General features: G+C 30.1%; 1 protein-coding gene across 50 annotated transcripts in view; it reads left to right on the forward strand.

Annotated features, from left to right (window-relative positions):
• Positions 1 to 22,078, forward strand: part of LOC139521940 (rho guanine nucleotide exchange factor 18-like) — a 159,869-nt gene extending 137,791 nt beyond the window's left edge. For all 50 annotated transcript variants that reach the window (XM_071315706.1, XM_071315702.1, XM_071315709.1 and 47 more), the window contains 17 exons: positions 479 to 531; positions 1,136 to 1,315; positions 2,079 to 2,204; positions 2,991 to 3,108; positions 3,986 to 4,234; positions 4,501 to 4,586; positions 5,694 to 5,892; positions 6,261 to 6,338; positions 6,779 to 6,888; positions 7,244 to 7,310; positions 7,762 to 7,941; positions 8,349 to 8,491; positions 9,791 to 9,958; positions 16,089 to 16,238; positions 16,967 to 17,083; positions 17,423 to 18,195; positions 19,333 to 22,078. In XM_071315706.1, coding sequence (XP_071171807.1) covers positions 479 to 531; positions 1,136 to 1,315; positions 2,079 to 2,204; positions 2,991 to 3,108; positions 3,986 to 4,234; positions 4,501 to 4,586; positions 5,694 to 5,892; positions 6,261 to 6,338; positions 6,779 to 6,888; positions 7,244 to 7,310; positions 7,762 to 7,941; positions 8,349 to 8,491; positions 9,791 to 9,958; positions 16,089 to 16,238; positions 16,967 to 17,083; positions 17,423 to 18,187 — 2,789 coding nt within the window. In that variant the 3' untranslated portion in view covers positions 18,188 to 18,195; positions 19,333 to 22,078. The remainder of the gene's footprint in view (positions 1 to 478; positions 532 to 1,135; positions 1,316 to 2,078; positions 2,205 to 2,990; positions 3,109 to 3,985; positions 4,235 to 4,500; positions 4,587 to 5,693; positions 5,893 to 6,260; positions 6,339 to 6,778; positions 6,889 to 7,243; positions 7,311 to 7,761; positions 7,942 to 8,348; positions 8,492 to 9,790; positions 9,959 to 16,088; positions 16,239 to 16,966; positions 17,084 to 17,422; positions 18,196 to 19,332) is intronic.
• Positions 22,079 to 24,281: the final 2,203 nt, after the last annotated feature.

Here is a 24,281-nt window from a genome sequence, read left to right on the forward strand (position 1 = left end):
AAAATTTCTTCAAACATTTTTTTGAGAGGATTAATATTCAACAGCATAGTGAATTGCTCAAAGGCAAAAAAAAAACTTTTAAGTTCATTAGACCACATTCATTCTGTGTCAGAAACCTATGCTGTGTCAACTATTTAATTTTAGATTTAAAAAGTTTGAAGAAATCTTTAATTGATTTGTAAAATCTTGACATTTGTTTTGTGTAAAAAAAAACCCATATAATGTCAAAAATTTGATCACAATCCAAATTCAGAGCTGTATCACGCTTGAATGTTTTGTCCATACTTGCCCCAACTGTTCAGGGTTCGACCTCTGCGGTCGTATAAAGCTGCGCCTTGCGGAGCACCTGGTTTAAATATTGTATGTAGATAACTGGACCTTCATATAAATTTAAAATCTGAGCTGATATCATATTGAATTATACATTTACAATCATGACAATGTAACTGTTTAAGTAAAAGGATATTTTCTTTTTCAGAATTGATACAAACAGAACGACATCATTGCAGAACACTTAAAATTTTACAGAAGGTTTGTTTGTTTATCTTACATTGTTTTCTCTTCTCTCGATTAATCAAGAAAAAATAAGATTTTAAGCAAAATAACTCTTTAGAACTTCGTATTGTTGTACATATAAGGAATTTTCACAAGTATTTTTTTTATTTTTTTCTATTTAATGTATAGTGGGTCTCATTGGGGTCTAAGCGTGATGCGGGATTGCTGATTTTTTTGAAAGCGTGGCACGTAAAAGTCAAATTAGTGTGCCGTTAAAATGTGAAATGAAGTCTAGTGATACAAAGGAAATTACAAAAAAATGAGAATAGCTTACCTATATAGTGTAAAAGGGATACAGGAATCTGACAAAACAATAATCAGGATCCGGGATCAGAACCCCTCAATGAGACCCCCTGTATAGGACAGAGTATTTTGACAACTGGTATAGAGTAAAAACAGGTAAAAAATTTACTGAATGTATCGTTAGGAAAGAAGCCACTCTAAAAATGAGCACAAATGTTGATCTTTTTAGATCAGTCTTCTTGTTCTTGAAAAAAATATATGTTCTCATTACACATCATGCACATGCCATCATTTAAAGTACATTGTATTTATTATTATGTTATTGTAATTTTTTTAGGTATACAGTCAAGGCATACTGCACGATTTATTGATGCCTCCAGAAACCGTTGACAAATTGTTCCCCAAACTAGATGAACTTATAGATATTCATATGACATTCCTCCAAAACTTACAAGATTTACAGAACAAACGACCTGACCATAGCGTGGAATTTATTGGTGATACTTTAGTTAGACAGGTTAGTTTGGATTGAAAGTCCTGATATTTTAGCTAATCTGTTTTGATATATAATAATGAGAAAAAGAATATAATGAAAGATCAATTGAACGGGAAATATGTTAGTACATTGGAAGTTTCAGAGGGTGAGATAATTGTTTGGACAACAACTTTTTTAATCCCCACCTAGGGGGCATAATGTTTTTCGGTCTGTGCGTCCTTTTGTTTATTTTTTAGTCCCCCCTGTTTTTTCATGAAACTTCAGAAAAGGTGAGATGTTTATAAGAGGGTGGTAAAGGGGGGGTGCTTGCACGGAAAAACGTGAAATAATTTCTGTCAAGAACGTTGCTCGAAAAATAAATACTTAGATGTGAACCTTTTCTGACTGAGTCATTGTCTTCTTGTATATATTAACTCTCTGTTTTACTTGATATTCCCGATTTTGTATACACATTTATGATATAATTGGTTTACGGCTTTTAAAAAAGTATTTTTTGACGATCCCTGCCAAGTATTTGAATTTTATTTGAAAAATACTGAGTACCCAAAATAAGCATTTGAAAATCACGATGCAGGTGAAATTAAATAAGCAGAACACGTTGAACGAGGTACCTGTCTTGCACGATTGAACGTCAAATAAAAAAGTAAAAACATGTTGAACGTCAAATAAAAAACGTTGACCACATTGCACGAAAATAACCCTTTACCACCCTCTTATAATGTTAAAACCCCTATATAGACAGTTCTCAACCCGTAATTGATAATGTTTTTTTTTCTTATTTTAGTTTAATGACGAGTCAGCAGAAAGTATGAAGAAATGTTATGGAGCATTTTGTGCCAATCAAAAAGAATCAGTGCAATTTTATAAAGATCTTCTAATTAAAGATAGAAAATTTGTTACTTTTATACAGGTAAGGTTAAGATTGAAGAATATTTTTCATTTAACTTATCAATATGAATTTTGTAAAAGAAATACGCTGAATTTTCGTTAGTTATACAGCAACCTAACAGCAAAATATTAACCTTACCACGTTAGTTGGTATACGGAAACATTTATACTTCTAAGTATGTCTGGTGAATACAATTGTCCACGAACTAACTATTTGTGTGTCTTGGTTTATATCTGTTATGAGTTCAAGTGTCTGAGTTATATCTGTTTCATGAGTTCAGGGTTTATTTATAAATAAGAACATGTGAAATGAGTGCCAATGATGCTACTCTCTACCTAAGTCACAATGTTTTAAGAAATAACCATAATAGGTCAAAGTACAACCTTCAACATGGAGCCTTGGCTCACATTAAATAGCAAGCTATAAAGATATAAATGAGTTCAAGATCTTTTTGTCTCCTCAAAAAGGCAGAATTTTAAGATCAGTGATGCATCCTTTATTTCTGGTTCATATGTCATTGGATCTTCATTATTTGCACATAATTAAAAAAAACAATCAGATTTTGGTATTCTGTTTTAAGCCTGGTATGCATAGTTTTCTAGTGAATTTATTAAAAAAAAGGGAAGAAGTACAGATATAAAATCACACATGTTGCTCAATACTAAAATCATAGTGAATTGAAAATATTTTTCATACAGCATTCATAACATTGCATTATGAACAACATATTGTGAAGCAAATTTTTAGAAACAGCTTTATTACAATGTAACAACATTTTAACTCATTTACATATTTTGATTATTTCAGAGATGCAGTCATCACAGTTTATGTAAAAAGCGTGATATTCCATCATTTTTACTGTTAGTAACTCAACGTCCAACCAAATACCCAATACTCATAGAACATATACTCAAAAGTACAAAAGGTAAGTCCTATGGGAGCTGTCTTCTGAAAAACTTGGGTTATAATGAATTTAAGGTTACAGCTGATTGCATTGAGTGTGTAGGCAAAGGATATATCTTTGGTTAGCTTGCTTCTATGCTGAACCGTGAAGTCATTGTTAGTTCAGGTAAACTACCCTCCTTTTGAAGTAGCCTAGTCTGACAGATAGATAGATTGGTTATCTGCTGGACTGGTCTATTTTTAAAGGAGGTTAGTTTACCTGACCAAGCAATGATTTCACAGTTCAGCTAACAAGCAAGCTAATCGAAGATATTACATTTGGCTTCACACTCAATGAAATCCGATGTAACCATTGGAAGTGCAAAGACAAGTTTGTTTACTTCATCTAATTGTATTCATAATAAAAAGTACATATATGGTATGAAAAATGATTACTTGTCAAATAGATTTTTGGGTACTACCTCTAAAGTACAGTTTCCAGTAGGTAACTCCCCAAAGGTCACAAGGTAACATTAAAAAAAAAATTCCAGATCACTTTGGTTACTTTAAAGCAATTAAAACATTAAAGTAAAAAGGTTTTGAACATTTTTAAAGGACACAAGTTCTTTTAAGTGATGTGTCAGGTTGCAAGGTTGCCCGCCAAACCCCTCTATGTCTGACTGCAGGTCATATGTGACCATGTTGTACCACAAATGAAGTGAAATCATAAGTATTTCAATATTGATAATGTTCAAATCAGTAGAAAATAGTAAGTCATCAGTCATTTTTTTTCTCAATATGATTATTAAACAATGTTCACTTGCGTCTTTTAAATGAAACCAAACATCTTTTTTTGGAAAGAGAATAATTGTTGGTTTTGATATTTTTGTTGAATTTACATTTTGTAATATTTTTTTCAGATAAGAAAGACCGAGAATGTTTAAGTAAAGCATTACAATTAAGTAAAGAGTTACTTCAAGGAATAGATGAACATGTTGATGCATACGAATTAAAACGAAGACTTTCAGAAATTTACCAAAAATTGGATTCAAAGTCTTTTGCAACATATAAAAACAGAAAATTTAAAAGATCAGATATATATGCTAACCATAGAAGTTTAGTGTATGATGGTCAGGTCCACATGAGAAGTGCTAGAGGAAAACATACAGGTAAGACAAAGGGGGGCAATTAAGAATTATCTCCCTTTTATAAATGCAATAATTATTTGAAAGTATATTGATTTTTGATTGTTTGCTTTGAAAGAAACAAAAACACTTTTAGACACTTAACCAAAATCAATAATAATCATACATTTCTATTCATTTCTAAATATTCTCTTTTTCTAAAAATCTTTTATTAAGCAATGTTGAATTCTTTACTTGGTTTTGTTTTTTGTGTATGGATGTATATTAACAAAATGACTTTTATTTTGCAGAAGTAATATGTGTAGTTTTAACAGATCTTATATTTTTCCTGCAAGATGTCAATGGTAGATATAATTTTCATTCCCAAGATGACAAGGTATGTTTATAGAAGGAAAATATAGCTATAATAATTTATTTCCAGTCTGTGTTATTTGTGCATTTAGAAAACTATTTCTTCCAACAACTCACCTTATTTTGAAAATGTAAAATAATGAAACTAAACAATTTTTATGCCCCACCTACGATAGTAGAGGGGCATTATGTTTTCTGGTCTGTGCCTCCGTTCGTTCTTTCGTCCGTCCGTCTGTGCGTCCGTTCGCTTCAGGTTAAAGTTTTTGGTCAAGGTAGTTTTTGAAGAAGTTGAAGTCCAATCAACTTGAAACTTAGTACACATGTTCCCCATGATATGATCTTTCTCATTTTAATGCCAAATTATAGTTTTGACCCCAATTTCGTGGTCCACTGAACATAGAAAATGATAGTGCGAAGTTCAGGTTAAAGTTTTTGGTCAAGGTAGTTTTTGATGAAGTTAAAGTTACATCAACTTGAAACTTAGTACACATGTTCCCTATGATATGATTTTTCTAATTTTAATTCCAAATTAAAGGTTTAACCCCAATTTTCACGGTCCACTGAACATAGAAAATGATAGTGTGAGTGGGGCATCCGTGTACTATGGACACATTCTTGTTTTTGGGTTATTTCATAGATTTTAGGAGTTTCTGCTGAAATATGATATATTTTACATTTTGGTAATGAAGAGTATCAATTGACGACCTGAAATTCAAACCTGAACTTGACATGACCTATAGCTATAAACTAATCATTTTACTTTCATTATCTCAGTCACAGTGATGCATTCCAACACTAAGCAAAAGGTCATACATAATTGCAAGCACAAGATTGGCCTTAGACCATGTTTGAAGGGGATCAATACTTACATTTTTTCTGCAAAAAACAATAATTATCTTTTCTGTCAGTACATTAGAGTATACTTTCTATGGTATGGGCTTTGCTCATTGTTGAAGGCAGTACAGTGACCTATAAGTGTTAATTTCTGTGTCATTTTGGTCTCTTGTCTCATTGGAAATCATACCACATCTTTTTTATATTTATTCATTTCACAATTATCTTAACAATTTCAAAACATTACAAAAACTGCTGTATAAAGTTTAAAAATTAACATTTTAATTTTCTTTTTCAGTCCTGTGTAATACCTCTCTTTGAACTGCTGGTCAGGGAAAAGTGTGACACTAGAGATAGTCGTGGAATATACCTCATAAGTCATAACAAGAAAAATCCTGAGATGTACGAGATAGTGTGTAACACATCAACAGAAAGACAGAAATGGATATCTATACTACAGAAAGCTGCAACTAACTGTCCCCCGGATTCTGCAGAAGGTAAGAGTTATCTCCCATTTTTATGCTCCTGCTGAAGTGAAGGAGGCATTAACTTTTCCCCTTGTTCGTCTGTATGTCCCAAAATTGGTTTCTATTCTCAACCTTTATCTTTATATGAAAGCTGAGATGTGATATGATTGCCAATGATACAACTATCCAAAAGAGTCCAAATGTACAGATGTTACTTATAATTAAAATAAAATCTTCAAAAGTTGGTCATGAAATTTTTAATGTTCTATTTTACTTTGGAATTAATGCAGTCTTCAGAGCACTTCAGAGAATTTTCTAAAGGTAATAAAAATAATCCAAATTTTAACCTGAAATCAAATTTGAATACTTTATATTAGAATTTATTAATGTTTTTGTAGTGGATGAGGAAGACAGTTTAAGAGAAGAACAAAGACGTCAAACAGAGTCAAGGTCAGCTAAGGTCAACGAAATCATAGGTAAGATTTTATAAGATTATGGATAGGAAATTTAGAAAGTATATAAAAGGCTAATTTTCGTTGTTAAACAAACAATAGTATCTGCTTTAATACTGTCTTGTTCCAGATGAAGTCTATTTCTAATTTTTTTACCCGTATTCTGATAAGCAGGATTTGTTGAACCTGGTTTCTTAATGTTTATTTTGATTTGTTCACATCATGAACATGCATGAAGTGTTTGCCACTGGACTTAAACATGCAACAGAGACCTTTCTGAGAGAAAAGTTTGTTAAAAATTTTTTTAAAAAGATATAAAAATTTTGAGTAATTATGATTTGACAACAGTAGGATTGTAATGTACACTTAATTCTGAAATGTGTTCTTTAAAGTTCTGTTTTTATTTATAAAAATGATTTTTTTTAAACTAGACAATAAAACATATTCTTTGCTTTCGTTTATAGAGCAGTTACATAAAAAAGATTACGATATCAAGCAGATTTGTGATGACAAAAATAGACTAATGGTAGAACTATTAGAAATATACAGCAATAGAGAGGAGAATACATCTCGGGTAAGGTCATTGCCAATAGATAAATATTGATGTCCCTTTTGAATGGCCGTATATATCATTATAAAATAAAAGAATTGCTCTGCTTTTGTATATTGCATGTGGATTTTTAGAGGGGATAAGGGGACAGGGTCCAAATTTCAAGTTTGGTGTTAGTTGAAAACCTTTCTCCCTCTGGAATTTAGTAAAGGAGGTAAATGTAACAAATTTTCATAATTAGTAAAAATGTTTAACCACTTCAGTAACAGGAATAATGTCATATTAACACATAATCAAGTGTCTGTACAGATAACATGCAAAAGTTATAAAAATATTTGAAAATTTTAAACAAATATAATATTTGAATTCTTGTTTGTAGAGACCTGGTTCAATGGAAGATGAAGGCACTGAACATATGGAAGCACTGCAGGCAGCACTTCAAGAAGGTAAGCAAGAGTTATCTTTCTTTAGTTGTTATATTGATATTATTGTAAAGAGATTTGAAAAGCCTATGTAGAAAATATTGTTTTATTATATTTGAACTACTTGTAATAAAAACTAATTTGAATGTATGACTTCCATTTATACTTTGACATCAGATTGATTAAAGATAATTTATCCACCTGTGATGTAAAAATCACCATTTTGTACTTATGTACCTGTATTAAAGGTATCTACTTCAAACAAACATATCTTTGTTATTGTTACATTTTTGTGGTTTGTACAATTATCAAAATTAAAATGAAATTAAAAGTTTGTACCTGTTTTTCAGTTTCAATAACTTCATATTGAAAGTTAGTACTTGTTTTCTCAGTTCAGTGATTGCATATCAAAAGTTAATACTTATATTCTCAGTGTCAACGACTCCGAATTAAAAGTTAGTATTTGTTTTCTCAGTTTCAGTGACTGCATCCCATTTAACCACAATACTACAAGGGAACAATGGAAATGGTTCTCAGCTAAGTCGTCATGTTAGTAGTGTAGGGGAACATTTTAGTAACTCTTACCAAATACCACCAGTGCCAAAACGGGCTGAGACATTTGCAGGATTCGATAGTCAGTTTGAGGTGCCAAAAGGTAATTACAATGTCTCCATAACATGATAAATAATGAGAAGTTAAATTTGAAGAAAAAATAGTGTAAAAAGATGGCATATGTTGAATTGATAATCTTAATGAATGAATTCTTTGTTAAGTCTGATGGTTGAATCTTACAGCAATTTCATAATAGACATTGATATGAATTGTTTGTTTTATTTGATTTAAAAGTTAAAAAACCATTTCCAAAATGGTGGTGTATCATAGGAGCTTCAATGTTGTAGACATTTTGATTGGTCCAGACTTCATTAACGAGGTTGCTGAGACTGTACATGTTAGTTTACAGGGACATAAATTGTGGGGGATGAAAATGTGATACATATTAAACACAAATGCATACTATGACAAATAGATAGCTGCATGACAAATATTTTTTTTCTTTTCCAGCTTTATTACCAAAGAAGAAGCAAATCTCAGAGGCTGAAGAACTTGAAGGTCAAACTTCAAGTAGTTTACAAAACTTAGATAGGGCAGTAGATAGTGACTCAGAGTTATCTCAACTTGCAGATGTTTCTATGGCATCATATAAGGTTAGTACATGTACCTTAGCAAAAAGAGTTTAGAGTAAAAATAGCTATGACACATTATTATGATTAACCAGGGACCTATTTATTTCAACCTACTGTTTTATCCATGACATTAGTTATTATATTTGTACCATGTCTGAATTTGAAAGTAAGATGTTTTCCCATTAATGAAATGCTACTAATAAAAAATTACAGGCTCTCACATGAAAGTGTTGTTCACAAAATCATCCATCTGCATAAACGCCAATTATTGACTCATTATTTTGGCTAAATTCTTTATGAAAGCAATAATAATTAGATGGCCAATAGACTTTATGTATTATATATGGAAGGAAAGTGATGCTAGGACAAATATTTATTAAGAGAAGAGGTCTTCTATCATATAGGGAGCTGATTTTTGTTTGAAAATTGGAAACTGATATTTTCTTCCACATTGCTTAAAATTCTGTGGTTATCCATGAAACAAGAATATCATGAAAAGGGATTTAAAAAAAAACACCTTAAAAAGATAAAAGAAAAAGGGTGTATTGTATAGTTTCATAACTGAACTCTGACAGTCAGTAGATCTATTATATTGGCCATGCAGAACAAAGATAGAAAACTTACAATCAGTGTAAAACTATAAATAATACATAGTATACAATTATATTCTGAAATAGATCTAAGGAAACAGTGTTATCAATGATAATACAGACGAATGTTTTCTAAAAAGTAAACAGACAATATCTCTGACATAATCTTCAATCTTCAAGGTGTATGCTAGTAAGGGGAGATAAGATACAATATGTGCTATCATTGCAGTGAACTTGATATCATGAGTCATATAAACAAATATTCTTTATTTTTTGCAATATCAGCAGAATTAATGGGAATTATTCTTATCTGGAGTTGTGATACTTGTAGATATATTTTTTATAGCATTTTTATCAAAGACAAATGTATTTAGCCACTGATGTGCATAATTGACCTTTATTTGTTTTATATAACAATAAAGTATCTTAGAGGAAGCACTTGAGATATTGATATCAAATCACTTTCAAGTATTTTGACATTAAAAATAAGGTCAATTTATATGATTTTCTCATTAGATAATGCTTTATGGCATATATGAAGTACGATAAGGTTTTGATGCTTCTTTAGAAAATATATTTATAGAAGAATTTGTAAAAAATGAATATTTAGTTGTTTTCAAATTATAATTAAACTGTCGTATTGTAATGTTAACTGTTATGTTATTATTTTCACAATAAAATATGGTTTACACTAAAATATTATACCTAATGATACTATCCCCTTTTACAGCATATTGAACATGATGACTCTATGGACAGTAGCAAAGTGTATGATAGATACAGTAGTGATACTGGTTCCTATGGTGATATGTCTGGTTCCTCTACATATTCAACGTGGGTGTCAGGTGACCATGTCCATTCAATAGCCCAGCTCTCAAGATCTCTTCAAAGCATTGTAGTAAGTTTAATAGTCCTCATTCAATAACAGATACAAATATTTTGTCACCTTCTGTAAGGAGAGTTCAGTGTGATTATCCATTACAAAAATGGAGATGCAAGAAAACTAGAAAAGACATTTGAAAGTTGTCATAGGATGATAATTTGTAATCATTGTGTTTATATTGATCATTATTTAGTTACAAATTTTAACACAAGTCCTGAAATATATCGCATATGTTGCTTCACAAAACAAAAACAAGTTACATGATGATGTTCCAGACTTTAAACATTTTTTTTGAAATTGGGACTCTGCAGAGTACGGGATAAGTGAACAATATCCGAAAGAAATAAATGACAGGCGCAAAGTACTATGGCCTTACTTTAAAGAAGCTAAACATCAACGGAAAAAGGTGTATCTTAAACGAGACAAACTTTTTATAGATGGTACCGAGTTTATAGTCCCAGACGACGAAAACGAACAACCGACAAATAGAAAACGTAATACACAACAGACGTATGAACAGCAAGGGGCTAAACCTAAGAAGACCCAAAGAAGACCCCATGATGGACATTCACGACCAGATCATAAATAGGTGAACCATGGAGGATCAGCTGATTGTAGTAAACGTGACTACTCTAGTGGAACTGACGACCTCTCGTGCAATGAAAAAACTCATACTGTACATAAAGATTATAATAACATTTGTCTTTTATCTTTAAATGTATGCGGTATTAAACAGAAATTGTTATATCCAGAATTTGAATCACTGTTAAATAATTATGACATTCTATGTTTAACAGAAACTAAATTAGATGACCTTGATGAAATACAATGTAATGACTTCATATTTCATCATAAAAATCGAAAGAAATTTATTAACAAATCAGGTGGTATTGCCCTTGGGTATAAAAGTTATTTGGAAAGTTTTATCAAACCAATTACAACCGACTGTCAATTTGTACTTTGGTTCAGTATCGATAAAAAAGTTTTTGATTCACCGGAAAATGTTATATTTGGTATTGTTTATGTACCACCTGAAAATAGTTCATACTCGTCGGTTGAGGCATTTAATGATATTGAAAGAGAATTTCATAAATTTAATGAAAATACAAACCTGATTTGTTTAGTTGGAGATTTTAATGCTCGAACGGGAAATTTAAGAGATTATATAGAAGATAATGATACAGAAGATTATTTTGTCAATAATGTTATAGATATCACAGAACTTACTGATACTAAAATTTTAGACGAATTGTGTATTCCAAAACATAGAAATAGTCCTGATTTAGTTGTCAATAATTTTGGGAGAAAACTTGTAGATTTTTGTAAAAATAATAATGTATTTATATACAATGGCAGAATTGGAAATGACAAAGCTGGGAAATCAACCAGCAAAAACTTGAGTGTAGTAGATTATGCCTTGAGCACAGCTCATTTATTGAAATTTGTAAAACATTTTGAAGTACTAGAATTTAGCAAACTGTACTCAGATATTCATTCGCCACTCTCACTTGTTTTAGGAGAGATTAGGCCTGAATGTATACATCAAAACGAATGTGATAGAAACATTCCAGTAAGAATTAAACCATGGAAATTTGAGAAATCATTGGATTTTAAAAATAATATTGATCTTTCACGAGTTGAAGCAGTTCTAGAAAATTTAGACATTTTGAATACAAATACGACGGATATTCAGAAAGACAGCGTGAATCAAGTTGTACAAGAAATTTCTAATATACTTTTAGAATCTGCAAAAAATTCTCTTGGTTTAACTTGCGGAAAGCAAAATTCTGAAAATTCTAAAAAGCAACCAAACAAGTTATGGTTTAATTCTGACTGTTATAAAGCTAGAAAAGAGCCTAGGAGAGCTAAGCGGCTATATAAACATTATGGTTCAAATGTATTTAAACATAGAGTTAAAATATCTGAAATGTATTATAAAAATATTATGGATGAAAATATAATTAAATTTAATCGTGATATGCGTAAAAAGATGAAATATATGAGAGTAAAAAATTCGAAAGAATTTTGGAAAATCCTTAATCAAGATAGAAAAAGAGAGAAATCAAAAATTTCTCTGGAAACATTATTCCATTTTTTTAAAGATCTGAATAAAAACAAGCATGACAAAAGAGAAGATTTTAGTATACAAAATAACATGGATCCAGAAAACTCCAATGACATTTTAAATGGGAAAATTACTAAAGATGAGATAAAAAAAGCTGTAAAAAATGCCAAAAATAATAAAGCACCAGGAGAAGATAAAATAATTAACGAATATATTTGTTCTTCTTTGGATAGTATGATAGATATTTATGTTCAATTATTTAACTTAGTTTTTGATTCAGGTATTTTGCCTGAAGCATGGCTTATAGGTCACATGATACCAGTATACAAAAACAAAGGAGACAAGATGAATCCTAAAAATTATAGACCTATTACATTGTTATCTTGTTTAGGAAAAGTTTTTACATCCATTTTGAATGATAGATTAAATATTTTTATAGAAGAAAATAAATTATTACATGAAAACCAAGCTGGTTTTAGGCATGGTTACTCAACAAATGATCACATATTTGCATTGTATGCATTATTTGAATTACTCTCTCTCAGAAAGAAAAAGCTACACTGTGCATTTGTCGATTTCGAAAAAGCATTTGACTTTGTTCACCGTAACTCATTATTTTTTAAGCTTGTTCATACAAATATTACTGGCAAATTTTTAAGAATTATACAAAATATGTATGAAAATGTAAAATCATGTATTAAACATAACAATGAAACTTCGGAGATCTTTTTCTCTGAAATTGGAGTAAGACAGGGAGAAAATCTATCGCCTGTATTATTTTCACTATATTTAAATGATTTGCAATCATATTTAGAAATAAAAGATATTAAAGGTTTAGAATCTATCAGCAAAGATGCTGAAAACGAACTTACAGTGTATTTAAAAATATTTTTGCTTTTATATGCAGATGACACCATTTTATTAGCAGAATCGGTTGAAGATCTGCAACTTATGCTTGATAATTTTTCACAATATTGTCTCATGTGGAAACTTAAAGTAAATGTAGAGAAAACTAAAGTTTTAGTTTTTTCAAAAGGCAGGATGTCAAAACACACAAAATTTTATTTGAATAATAATGAGCTTGAAATAGTTAAAGATTATAAATATCTTGGTATATTCTTTTGTAAAAGTGGATCATTCTTGTCTACAAGAAAGTATCTAAAGGAACAGGCAACTAAAGCTATGTTTGGATTATTGAAGAAATGTAGAAGAAATAACTTATCTATTGAATGTCAAATTGATTTGTTTAAAAAATTAGTAGAACCTGTAATATTATATGGATCAGAAATTTGGGGTTTTGAAAATTTAGATGTTCTTGAAAGTATACAGTTGCGATTTTTTAAAATTATATTGCACTTGAAGCAATCCACACCCAACTTTATTGTATATGGTGAGCTAGGAATATTTCCTATATCGATACAAATAAAGATACGTATGATAAATTTCTGGTGTAGACTTGTTAGAGGAAATGAAACAAAATTTTCATCCTTATTATATAAATTGTTACATGTTTACTACACAGATTATGGTTATGAATCTAAATGGTTAAAGTTTATAAAGAATATTTTAGATGATTGTGGTATGTCAAATGTTTGGCAAAACCAAACTATTTTTTCGTCATTATGGATTTCAAAGTGTATTGAACAGAAACTTAAGGATCAATTTATACAATTTTGGTATTCAGAAATGTTCAAGTCTCCTAAGGCATTGTGCTATAGATTATTTAAAACTCATTTTTGTTTTGAAAAATATATCTCAGAGTTATCACCCTATTATATGTACATCCTTTGTAAATTTAGATGTGGTAGTCACAGATTACCGGTCGAGACCGGGAGATGGCGCAATTTGCCAAGAAGCGAAAGAGTGTGCTCTCTGTGTGACTCTATGGATATCGGTGATGAATACCACTATATAATGACATGTAGCTACTTTATCAATGAAAGAATAAATCTGCTTCCCCCTTTTTGTCACGAAAATGTTAACATTTATAAGTTTGAACAGCTATTTGCTTCCAACAATGTAATTGTATTAGAAAAACTATGTAAATTTATTAAGAACGTCCAAGAGAAGGTCGTTCCTCCAGGTTAGAACTTCTTAGTATCACTTTATATATGTATATGTAATTCACACATGCTATATAAGTTTGTATAATTGTTAATATGTATATGTTCTCTGTAACAATTGTTTTAAGAGAATAAAGTATATTCTTGTCAAAAAGTAAAAGTAATTATCTTAATTAAATTTTATCAGTTTGAAATGACTTCAAGAATCATACTAAATTAAAGGGGGTATGTTGATTTTATTTTGTTGAATGATTTGTCAGTTGACAATGTAGTGAAAATTATTTACAAGAATTCTAAAGATAATGGGGAAAATTGTTGATTGAATGATGATTGCTTTACACCACATTAGCATCAAAAGGCTTTATCACAGTAATCAATGGAAAAATGTAGTACCATGTGAGAAGCTGTGAGGTTGATTTTTGTTTTGATAAGGTTGAGTTAGTTAATTTTATGATCCTTTGTTCAAAGATGCAAAAGAAAGTCGTGTTTCAAATTGACATGTATAGGTTTCCATTTGTACTTTAAGACCAAAGTGCAATGGCCAATCGGTGCAAATTATTACAAGCTTATTGTATTACTATTTGACAAGATTGTATCTTTCTGGGTCTCACCCTGTGCAAATCTATTGCTTTAAAATATGACTGACATGCTTGTCTGATAACATTCAATATTCAACTAGGTAAAACATGATCTGATTGATGTTAAACTAACATGGACAGTTTTCATTCATAAATTCCGTGTATTGCTTATTTTATTACATAACTTTGAAGCATATCAATTCAATCAAGGTTAAATTGTCAGTGTAAATTAGACGAGTGAAAATTATTGTTAATTTCTCGTAAAGTTTTAAGTATGACTAAGTTTGCGAAATTTCTTATTTATTCATCCCTAAGTAACACATAAATTATAAATATATGAGAAATGGAAACCACAATGGAATTGAAAAAGGACATTTATTCATCTGGAATGATTAGAATTATGAAAGATAGATGGCACATGGTACATAAATCTAACATTATCAGATGGATTTCATACCTGGTAAATTACATAATCTGATATTTTCGTGTCAAAACGTGAGAAGTGCACCGATATAAATTAGTACAAGGATACCTTTAAGACACAGTTATAATTTTTATGATCTTGTTAAGAATGAAGGCTCAATGTGAAAAAGAAGATTTTATCAATTTTATCTTGATTTTGAATCTTTTAAAAGTATATTAAAATGTTGTCTGTTAATAGATAAAGTGTCTTTCAAGTCCATATCAATTAACCCAGAAAATATTATTTATAGACATACATTTGATGTTTATAGTAAACTATGAACTATTGTCATGTTCATTCATGCTGTTAAAGTACATTTGTAACTTATATTGCGTTTTGTCAGGCCATTTTATCTAGACTTTTGTTAGGGTCATTTTGTGCCATTATTGTTCAGAACTATTTGTACTTTTCAGTCTTTTGTCATTTAGATATTAAATTACACAGATGATTCTATCATATATTATGTCACCAAGTCATTAAAACAATATTTTTTCTTACAAAAAGCAGGAAGAAAACCATAAAGAAAACCCCCAAAAAATTGTTGCTGGTATTATTTTTTTTTATGCCCCACCTACAATAGTACCTACAATAGTAGAGGGGCATTATGTTTTCTGGTCTGTGCGTCTAGTCGTTTGTTCGTCTGTCCAGTTTCAGGTTAAAGTTTTGGTAGAGGTAGTTTTTGATGAAGTTGAAGTCCAATCAACCTGAAACTTAGTACAAAAAAAAAATGTATATATGTTCCTTATGATATGATCTTTCTAGTTTTTATGTTAAGTTAGAGTTCTGAATTTCGCGGTCCACTGAACATAGAAAATAATAGTGCGAGTGGGGCATCCGTGTACTGGGGACACATTCTTGTTTATTTTTTTTTCAATATTTACTTATAGCCAAATCTATTCCTAAGTCATATTTTGAAATTTAATTTACAGATTGGAGTACAAATTCATATTTTAAAATACTTTTTTTTATTTTTTAGCATTTAACAGAGAAACAAGTGACAGCAGTAGAGAGTCTGAGGGCACAACTGGCTGAGGCAAACGAAAAAATCAATAATTTATCAGCAGAGGTTCACGATAGAAAAGGAGGACTGAGACATAATCAATTAGAGGAACTTCGTAACTTACAGGTGGGTTCAATATATCTGAGGATGTCAATTGTCAATCATGGCATAAGGGAAAATGGTGGTTCCTGGATTGCATATTTTTCGAAGAAATTTATTCAGTCTTTCTTTGTACAATTTGAAAATCCTAAATGTTTTTCTAAAAAAATAAGATCTAAAGATTTCTACATGAAATTTGTAAGTATACTGAAAGAATAGATAGCAAAATTGTGCATAGCAGGAGCCAAGTCTAAATGTAGTTTAACATTGCAAAATATACATTGACAACTCAACATGTTTTAGACATTTCATTTCATTTAAACACACTTTTGTAGTTGTCGAAGACTCTGGTCCCTCAAGGCAAAGATTTTATCTTTTCACAAATAATCTCCAAAAAAGTTAATGTTGGAGTCTTTTTAAGAGTTACATAATGAATCAATTAGCTCTTTCTTTTAAAAGCTAACGGTAATACATGTCCATCACTTGTGGTTGTGGTTGACATTGTAATTGAACATGGGGATAAAGCTACCACTTGTATATGCTCAGGTATATGTACTTAAAATTGGTCAGAATTATTGAGTTAGTTTTAGACATCAAATTTGATTCATTATGTTTTCAGCTTTCAATTGTTCCTTAGATTTTCATGAAATATATTTTTTTTTAAAAACAAGTTTTCAACAAAAATATCTGGAAGTTATCAATGGATTTGCAAAAGGATCTTTTTCAGTGCTGATTTTTTGTTTGTTTCACTTCAGGAAGAGGTAAGGAGAGACAGACAGAAACTTGAAAAAGAAAAGGAGAGAGAAAGAATGGTGATAGAACATGAAAGAACAAGTATTGAGGAAGAAAGGAAGGAGCTAGAAAAGAAAGAAGTAAGTTTTAGAACCCTTTAAAAAGGAAAATAAAACAACACTATGGGTAAACAAATGGTGATTTTTCAAATGAAAAAAGGAAAATATTTGTTGAATTAGTTTTATATTTTTATGAAAGAACAAGGAAAATGTTTGAGTCGTTGAAAATTTTAATTTTGTTACATCTGTACACATAAAATCCACAAAAATTAGCATCTAAGAAAAAAGCCAAATCCTTAGTTGATCCAGCTTAATGCTAGCATTAATTTTTTTTCCGAACCAAAGGTTTTTGATACTTTTGAAAATTTTGACATTCGTCTTTTTATATGGTTCTTTAATGCATTTATCTTATTCTTACAGTCTGAACTTCAAAATCATAGAGATGACTTGAAGAGGAAGAAAGAAATGTTACAAAGGCAGCAAGACTTGTGGGAGGAAGCACATCATATGTCGAAAACTAATAGTTCACCTGGAATGACAAATAATGATGTAGAAACTCGACCAGATAAGGGTCGAAGTTCACCTGCAAATTTAGAAAATAACAATTCTCATCGGAGATCAGCCTCAGCAGATTTTTGTCAAATGATTGAAAATGACATGGAAAACTTACGACAAGGACATTTAAAGACAAGTAGACGTGGAACGGATGTTTCAAGATCAGACTCTAGAGCATCTATTCCTAATTCTAGTTTTACATCAAATAAGATGAACTTGCCTATTCATTTAATTAGTGCTAAAAATGAACAAAAAGTGAACCCCATAAATCCACAGCAGATTCCCACTAAATTATTATCAGGACAAAGTTCAGCGTCATCTTTATCGCATAAACTGCCATTTAAACTGGCGAGTAGTAATAGTGCTAGCTCCCTGCCCTCACAGGGAAGCAGTAGTCAATTACCCACAAATGCCAGTAGTTCTAGTCTGAACCAAAAATCTTATACCTCAAATCGTGGAAATACAAAACAGCCAGCAGCACCATCACAGTTGATGGGTGTGATGAAACTGGCTCAGCCTGGTGGCTCAAAAGCAAAATCTCCAGGTTCTAATATGTCATCAGATGGAAAACAAGGATCTCCCAAACCAGACCAAAAAGGAAATAAATCAGATGGAGTCATATACTTTTAACAGGAATTGTAAGTATTTGTTTAAAGCATGCCATTAGATGTGAATCAAGCAACAATCAGTCATATATATAACGTGACGGTACCTAAATTGCACCTATTTTGACAGTTTTTTCATCTACGTTTTTTTATGATAAAGTCAAAAATGTCCATTCTGTGTTTACTTTGTAGCCGTATCCTTCTTTATTATAAAGGTACACCAATTTGATTTTTATTCATATGGAATCATAGAAAAATTGGTCTAAACTGACCTCCAAATCATCAATGATTCTGAAATGAGGAGTACCCAAATTGCGTCCATGCTTAAATTTACATCGTCAAAAGTCTAATAACAGAGCTTTTGTTTAATTTCTTCAAATATTTTGAACAATTGGATATTAGTCCATGCTTACTATTCATTATTTTTTAAATGATACTTGTAACACATTGTATTTGCTCATTTTAAAAAGATGACGTTTTGATGACGTCGCATGGCGACGTTTCAGTACATTTTGCTTTTTCAGTAAATACTTCATCTGTTGATAAATACTGTGAACGTTTTGTGCATATCTAAATAGTTTTACCTATGTTGCAAGATGTGCTTAGTATCAAATCATAAAAATACAAATTGTTTAGTCTCTATGAAATCTTGTAAGATTTTCGCTGCTAGTTTTGCTAAATAGGTGCAATTTGGGTACCGTTACGTTAGCTATCTCAGTTGTTGTAAGGTAGAATTTCATTAAATTTTCTTACACATTTCACAAATAAAAATTCGACAGCAATTTTTATTAGACTTGTGTATATATTATATTTTATTGTTTTTGTATTGCTTGCCTCATATGTCAAAAGAATTTGATACTTATGAAAGGTAATCAATGTTAAATTTTTGTGGTTTTGTCAGTTTATCAGATATGCTAGTAGGGTTCATATATATGATATTGACCTTAATTTTATGGTTCATTGGTCAATGTGTAGGTTTTTTGTGGTTTTGTCAGTCTATCAGATAGGATAAGCAGTAGGTTAAGGAAAATTACACATCAGATTTTGATTACATTCTATACAAGGAAATATTATGTTGCTATACAATAAATGCTTTTGTTGTAAGGATAGTCACACTTTTTATTTAAATGGACACCATTGTTTACTGGGTTTTTTTCTTTCTATTTACAGAGATGTGTGGAATAGTAAACATAGTAAATGTAGCAGCATTAGAAACAGGGATGCAGAGCAGTTTAACTGACTCATGTTAGATATGTATTGGCTTGTTGAGAAACATGTGATATTAGACATACATATATTATGTTATGTCAGACCCGAATGTGACAAAAGTCTGCTTACCAATTATTGAGTGTAGTTACAGCAGACGACAGAATATGTTAATCTCAAGCTTAAATCATGCTGGACATGATTTTGCTGTTTGTGTTCACTGATATTGACTTAAACAGCATTTATTTTACATCATTGTGATAATTTAATCATGTAACAATAGTAACCATCTAAGGGAGGTAATGTAGAGGTTTTATGTGCCATATATATTTTCAATTTTGTTTCAAAAATGAAAAAAAGTTTGTTTGGTTTTTTTAAGTAAGCAACTTTTCATCAGTAGGATTGTAAGAATATGTTAAAATTATAAATAGTTTTCTTGTCTTGTCAAACATCATATTGTGCAAGCTAGATGTTTGTAAATTGTAGAATCTAATTGTAAATTTTCAGTTTAATAATTTTGGATTTTTATTTTTATAATCACAATTAGAGAGTATTTTTCTTTAAATAAAATGGTAAAAAAAATAAGGTAAAATTATATTTTGAGAAAAAAAAAATAGTTTCACAAATATATAAATATATATATATTGATGAGTCTATGAAATATGATTTTTAGAGGAGAAATAGTTGAATGAAAGGGATTTTTTTTAAGAATGAAAAGTCAAATTTTATGACAAATACTTGTTTAATATAGGATTGTTGATTTTTTATAAACACTTTGTAGCAACTGGTTTGCACATTGTTTTATTGTAAGTACATTAGGCATTTAACAAATTAAACAGAAATATCACACTGAATTTACTAAATCTCATGTAAAAATTGTTCAAATTAAACAAGGACATAAAATTTCCCAGTATGAATTTTGATGACAATTTGTCAGCCTTATGACTAATTTTCTGATATGCGACAGAATAAAAAAATAAATCAGAAACATCAAAACATATTCATAAACAAATATGTTTATAAAGTCAGGTGATAAATTGATAAAAAATTGGGTTAATTCCAGATTTGACATTCCTACCACATGAAGTTAAAAAAAATGTTTTTATGGTTTTGTTTTTTATAGAAATTTTGGATGTGCAGCAGTATTTTTGTTTTGAATAGTAGATTTTTTGATAAATTTAATTTCAGTGTTGATTGTTAATATAAAAGTGCTAATTCACTAAATGTTGTTGCAGGAATTAATCAAATTTGATTGGATGATTTGTTCTCGGGTACTACTTTTCATAAACATTCCATTTTTCATGTTTTGCCTCATTTTCATTTTCATTTTCGTATTTTTAATGATTACATATGAAATTTAATTTTGAACGTTGAAGAATGAAAAAAAACATGCTTTTCAGTAATTTCCTTAAACTTAAATAGATATTTTATAAACTTTGATTTTTTAATTGTACGGTACCCGAGAATTAGCCAATACAAAACCAGTTTTGGAAAATCAATTGTCACGGAAAAAAAATCATAAAGCAAGATAACTTCTTAAGTAGACGAGGATTGGATTTAAATTCCAAGGATTGAATCATGTTTCTGATTTTCTATGTACATTGTAGGACATAGATTTATTTATTTTTTTCTGAAAAAAAAATGGCCAAAAATATTTATAGGAATCATGAGAAAGTGTATTTGCTAGATCGAAGTGTACAAAGTATCAGGGATAACATTTCATTTGTAGGTCAATATTTGTATTAAATTGTATATTTTTGAAAAATCAGTATCTCCTCTAAAACATCCATGAAAGATGCTTGACATCAAATATATGATACTGATACTGTGCAATGTAGAAAGGCTTATTAATTACCAAACTTTACATGTATGTAAATACTCAAAACTACCAGAAGTAATTCACCATTTCAGAATCTAATGCATTCTGGGTAAGATTTTCAAAAGATTACACCAAAACATTGTGATTGGCTAACAACTTGTAAACAATGCAAAATTCAACCAATGACATGTGTTATTTTCATTTTGGGATACAAAAAATGAAATTACCCATAATCCTTTAGATTCTGAATTGACAAATTGTGCTTGAAGACAAAGAAATTCATCATCTGTAAACAAGATAACAGATTGTTAAACATTTGAGATAGGAGAAGAAATGTAATTTACCAAACTGAAAAATTCGGCAGAAAATCGAGAATGAATTTTTGAAATTTTTTAAACATATTGTTTAGTATTATTTAGTTTGACTTACTAATGAGAGAAATATACGTAAAAAGTATATCAGTTAAATAATATGACTTTAATATGTGCTAATTTTTTTTTATACTAGTAAAACTGTTCATATCATCTAAGTTAATAGATATTACTTAATTTATTACTATAGCAATAAAAGCATTATTGTTTATTATTTATTGATTTAGGATTATTGCGAAATAGTCTGAGTAAATATATGAGTAATTTGTATTTTTGGAATAATAGCAATTTATGAATTTGCTCTAATTATTTGGTGTGAATCACTAAATAAGGACTTGTAAATCTGAATGTCCAGATTATTGATCTTGATTGTTAATGGTGTAAATACCTGATATTAACCACTTTCGTGACCCTTACTTTTGGGTTGATTAATTAACATTGTTATTTTCTCATGATAACTTTATACATTTTATTATTAAATGATTAAAAATATTGGTTTATAGTAAAGGTGAAGAAACAATTATGTCTTATTTATTTTCTTCGTGGTTGAAATGTTTCGTACACTAACAATTCATACCCTTGATTCAGCAGACTTTTGAACTTATGCAAGTGGAACATGGAATCATCAAATACTTACCAATACTATCAGACTTACTACTATTGATTCATTTATTTTCATGGATATTTAATTTCATGGTTTTGCCAAATAATTCCTTCAAAACTACATAAAATTTTTACTTGTAAAAATAAGAGGATTTGGTCAGATTACCAATGAGACATATCTTCACCAAAGACCAAAAGACACAGAAATTAACAACTATAGGTCACTGTGCAGCCTTCGACAATAACCAAAGCCCATATATACTGTATAGTCCGCTATTAGTTGAACACTTAAATTTGTGAATCACCTTTACCCACATAATCAATAAAATTTGGTATCATACATATGTATAATGAATCCACAGTACTTCAAAGGCAACCTACACATAATTTGTAGAAATAAGGGAATTTGGTAGAATTACTAATGAAATACTATCCACCAACGGCGAAATATGTTAACAAATACATTTCCTCTAGCCTTCAACAATGAGAAAACTCTTTTTTTTGTCTTTTAAAATTTTACCAGTATATAATGACACAGATGTTCATTTGAACAATTGATAATTGACTGCCCTATTCCTAATTGGTGCAAGCACTTGGTATATACAAGCTGATGTTGAACCCATGTTTTATGGTGCACTAGACCTCACACATATGTGTCAATTTTAGTTATTATTCCAAGTTGCAGATAATTTTGTATTGATACATATCACAAACAAACACATTGTTCTCATTAAGATATATAAGTGTTCTTGTATGTTATATTCTAATATAACCTCTGGTTATACCATATTTTTTTGCACCTGCAAACTTGTAATTGTAATATTACTGAACGTTGATGTTGGTTACAAAACAGGGCTATAGGAAGTACACCACTAATAAATGGCCCCATTGCTTTCTATGTTAAATTCCTCAATTTCGAGTGGTCACAGCTCTTTTATCTTAAGTTCAAATAAAGTGACAATCATTGCATGTCAAAGCAACAGCTTCTGGTGTCCTGTACTGAAAAAAATCAACATACCTTACATGGCATATAAGAAAGAACTGGTTCCCGGAACTTCGGATGTACCAAAACAGGTACTTCCGATCTGACAAAAAGGCAAAATGTACCCTCCTTTTTAAATTTCATGCCATTTTTTTATTATTCAAATTTATCAGTCAAAAATTGTTCTGCAATGATCACCAGTCATGCAGCTTTCATTTGATACCAAAATTAATAAAATATTCTAAATATTTTGAAAGTTATGTCCATGCGTAGGAACTATTTTGTGTTAAATATGTACTACTTTCTGGTATGTGCTTTCTGGCCGGTCCTGAATTAGTGGTGTTACACCTATAGAGTAGTATAGGTGCAGCTATTTCATGAATTACATGACATCTAAAATTAAGAGAATGGATTATCATGCATGATCATTGTATCTGATATTTTTTATTACTAGATACTCTGTGCACTCTGCAATTATATCAAAGACATAATAATATATCTTTCTTAGCCCTAAAGAAACTTAAGTTTTTCTAGGCTATCTACTTGAGTAGAGAATTTTCCTGAAAAATACTGTCCAAATATTTTTAGGTTTCTTTCCCTCTAAAAATCAATACTCTAAAGTCTGTATCTAGAAAAAGCAATTACTGTCGCCAATGATAAAAATAATGGTATTTTGCATCTAAGTCTTAAATTTTATGGTCAAAATGTACCTGTATTTGTACTGGTTTCATCTCAGACGACACATATATATCAGGTCTGATATAAACCACAAGCTGAGACTTGATTAACACTTAGAAACTACAACCCCAAAAAAATAAAACAGTTATCATTTCCTGCAGTAGCTAGACTACAAAAAAGTACAATTAAGCCTCAAAAATGATGTCTGAATAAGTAGTCATTATACATAGCTGTGCATAGAATAGCATACAATATATCAATGAACAACTGACAGACTAGTGCATTAAATTTGAGATCAAACAGGGGATTAAATGGCAGTCAAAACTGCACTACATGGATAACAATATTTGCACTAGTAGAGCAAAAAAAATTAAAAGTGGAAAGAGTAGAAATTCTTTGAATTACAGGGCATATAACGAACAAAATACATTTAAAGACAGATTGGACAGTGCATTGCAGA

The sequence above is a fragment of the Mytilus edulis genome, chromosome 4, assembly GCF_963676685.1.
Source record: "Mytilus edulis chromosome 4, xbMytEdul2.2, whole genome shotgun sequence".
NCBI lineage: Eukaryota > Metazoa > Mollusca > Bivalvia > Mytilida > Mytilidae > Mytilus > Mytilus edulis.